This window comes from Meleagris gallopavo, chromosome 16 (assembly GCF_000146605.3).
Source record: "Meleagris gallopavo isolate NT-WF06-2002-E0010 breed Aviagen turkey brand Nicholas breeding stock chromosome 16, Turkey_5.1, whole genome shotgun sequence".
Taxonomy (NCBI): Eukaryota; Metazoa; Chordata; class Aves; order Galliformes; family Phasianidae; genus Meleagris; species Meleagris gallopavo.
The window spans coordinates 7,539,782-7,542,429 of record NC_015026.2 but is presented as its reverse complement, the minus strand read 5'-3'; the positions used below and the strand labels follow the sequence as shown (position 1 = coordinate 7,542,429).

General features: G+C 58.6%; 1 protein-coding gene across 1 annotated transcript; it reads right to left on the bottom strand.

The window, feature by feature from the left end:
* Nucleotides 1-402: 402 nt before the first annotated feature.
* Nucleotides 403-2,642, bottom strand: RPUSD1 (RNA pseudouridine synthase domain containing 1). The gene is made up of 5 exons (XM_010719538.2): nt 2,431-2,642; nt 2,229-2,352; nt 2,042-2,144; nt 1,871-1,972; nt 403-1,636 (listed from the first exon to the last, which is right to left on the bottom strand). Exons 1-5 carry the CDS (start codon nt 2,610-2,612, stop codon nt 1,236-1,238), a joined length of 912 nt encoding a protein of 303 aa, XP_010717840.1. The 5' UTR covers nt 2,613-2,642; the 3' UTR covers nt 403-1,235.
* Nucleotides 2,643-2,648: the final 6 nt, after the last annotated feature.

The window sequence follows — 2,648 nt, the reverse complement described above, 5'->3', positions numbered from 1 at the left end:
CAAGCTTCACGTGCACAAAGTGGATCTACACAAAATGCAGCGAACGCCGCGTGGAGGTGATGTGGGCAGCGCTGCCCACTGGGTAATAGCTTTAGGGTTGGCTCCTGCAATATCGCTCAAAGTGCAACACAGTGCGGGATTGTGGGACGCAGTTCTCTGGCTGTGACCATCCCCATGGCACAGTGTCCACACGCTGCCATTGCAGTTGAGGGCACAGTGTCCCCAGTGTGTGGCTGCAGCCACCATTGGCATGGGGATGTTCCTGCACAGATGGGCGCATCCCAGCTCTGATGCAGCAAATGTCACCCGTAACCTTTCGGCCCTCCTGGGCACGTCCCTGACATTAATTCTTTGGCAAACACTCAGTGCTGTTAATTTACAGCTTCGGGAGTGCCTGTGGCTGCCTGCCCTACTCGGGCACACCTGGAGGTGGGGATGGGCCTTGGTGAGGAGGAGCCAGTCCTGCTGATCCCCAGAGCCCCCGCCACCCCCCATCTGTCCTCTGATCCATCTCAGCAGGAGCTGCCTCCACACCTAGGAAAAAAGGGAGATGCTAGTAAGAGGAGAATCTATTAAAAAAAGCGTGGGGATGCTGGCTGCTTTAATACAAGGTAAGTACTAAAAATACGTGCATCTCTGGGACCATCAGAACTGCTAAAAGACAAGATTCGTTCCATAGAAATCTGAAAAAAAGCTTTAAAATCTCTTCATATCAATTTGCTCATCTTCAACAAACCTTTAAAAACACGTAGGTGGGTGGCGAGGCTGTGCCGCAGTCCCAGCTCATGGGCAATAAGCAAGGAAGGAACATCCCACCTCCTGCACTGAGGACCGCAGTGGGATGGAGCAGTGGACATGGAGCCCACGGAGGTCACACTGAGCACCTGAGTGCTGTGGGACTGTGGGTGCATCCAGCACGCTCACGGCACAGCCCTGGCACAGGGACGCAAAGCTCCAGGGTCACTCTAAGCTGGTGCGTGGCACACTGACTGCTGCTGTGGCACACAATTAGGAAAGGGGCATCCGGTGGCCAGGTGGGTGATGGGCACGGTAAAAAAAGAAACCGATCCTAATTGCTGCTGAAATTTGCCTAATCCCAGACCCAGAGGTGAGGGAAACCACAACCTATGGAAAGTGTGGATGTGGAGTTGGTGCTGGGCTCTGGGGATAGGCTTCCAGAACCCATCAGACAGCTATGGAGCAAAGGGTTGGGAACGCGTGGAAATGGCCGGCGCTCACTCCAGAGCCCACTCAGCCAACCACTGCTCGCACTGCACACGCTGCTCCTCCAGCTCCAGGCTCTTGGCTTTGCTCAGTGCCTCCTCTTCTTTGTCCCCAGGCACGGCTTGCTGGCTTTGCCCCACGTCCCCCTTCTGCACTGCCTTGTCCTTCAGCTCCTGGATGGTCTCGTCCAGGCGGTGCACAACACGCTGAGGCACCCAGTTGCCATCCATGGCTGTGACAAAGGGATCAGGCGTGCAGACCTCGATGAGCTCCTTGCTGGTGGGGATGCGCAGGTAGTAGGCGTGCAGCATCATGCGGTATGGACTGCTGTCCTTCTTGTGGCTGTACGTAAAGTCCCCCACGATGGGGTGGCCGATGGCACTGCAGTGAACCCGGAGCTGATGGGTGCGCCCTGGGGGGGGGGGAGCAGGAACTGGGGCTACAGGGTGTCACCAAATCCCCCCTTGGCATCCCCATGGTGGTCCCTCTAATTGGTGTCTCTCCAATTGGAGAACTAAAGTCCATGAGCTCAGCTTCAGTCAGCCCCTCCTGGGCTGCTTTGCACTGCCAATACCCAGGGCTGCAAGCACAGATCCCACCCTGCACTATGGACACATGCACCACGTGAGCCCCCCCAGAGCCCCACCTGTCAGCGGCTGCAGCAGTACTTTGGTCACAGGATCTCCGCTGTAAGACCCGTGCTCGAGCACAATCAGCTCCGACTGGCACGGCTTGGGGTTTTCACAGCCTGCAACAAGATCCAAGGGTCAGCCCTGCCCAGCTCCCCGGGTTCAAGCAGTGTGTGCGTGCTGCTCACCCTCTGTCCCCTCAATGCACATCATGTGGGTCATGCCCTCTGCTGTGTTCTTGCCGATGGCATAGCGGATCGTCATGCGGCTCTGGTCAACGTGGCCTCTCACCTACAGGAGACAAAACTGGATTGCAGGGCAAGCCCAGGCTCACTCCCTTCCACCCCCAGCTTGTACGGGTAGCGCTGAGCTCACCAGGGCCAGGTAGGCTTTGGTCACCAGGCGGTCCTTGAAGCACTTGTAGGCGCTTCCTGCCGCCGCTTTGTTGAGCGCGACGCAGAGGGCCCCGCTGGTGGAGAAGTCGAGCTGGTGGCAGAACCTGGAGCAGAGGGACGTGAGGGAGCGCCGCGGCCGCTCGGCCACCGATGCACGGCCCGGCCCGCGGCCGGGGGCTCACCTGAAGCCGTAGTATGTGTCGGGGTCTGCCAGCTCGGGGAAGCGGTGCTTCAACTGGCTCTGCAGGGTCAGCGTCTCGTACCACATCTTGCTGTCGATGCGGATGTCCCAGTGCTTGTTGACCACGATGAAGTCAGGGCTCTGGTACAGGATGCAGAGGTTGTCGATGGTACCCGGCTCCATGGCGAGCGCCCTGCGGGGACAGCGGCGGGGCTAGGG

Excerpts from the sequence above, each read along its gene's own strand:
- RPUSD1 (XM_010719538.2), bottom strand. The coding sequence starts at position 2,612 with ATGGAGCCGGGTACCATCGACAACCTCTGCATCCTGTACCAGAGCCCT. Across the intron at positions 1,973-2,041 it reads GTGCATTGAGGGGACAGAGG|GCTGTGAAAACCCCAAGCCG; the intron begins GTGAGCAGCACG and ends ATCTTGTTGCAG. Across the intron at positions 1,637-1,870 it reads ACTGCTGCAGCCGCTGACAG|GGCGCACCCATCAGCTCCGG; the intron begins GTGGGGCTCTGG and ends CCCCCCCCCCAG.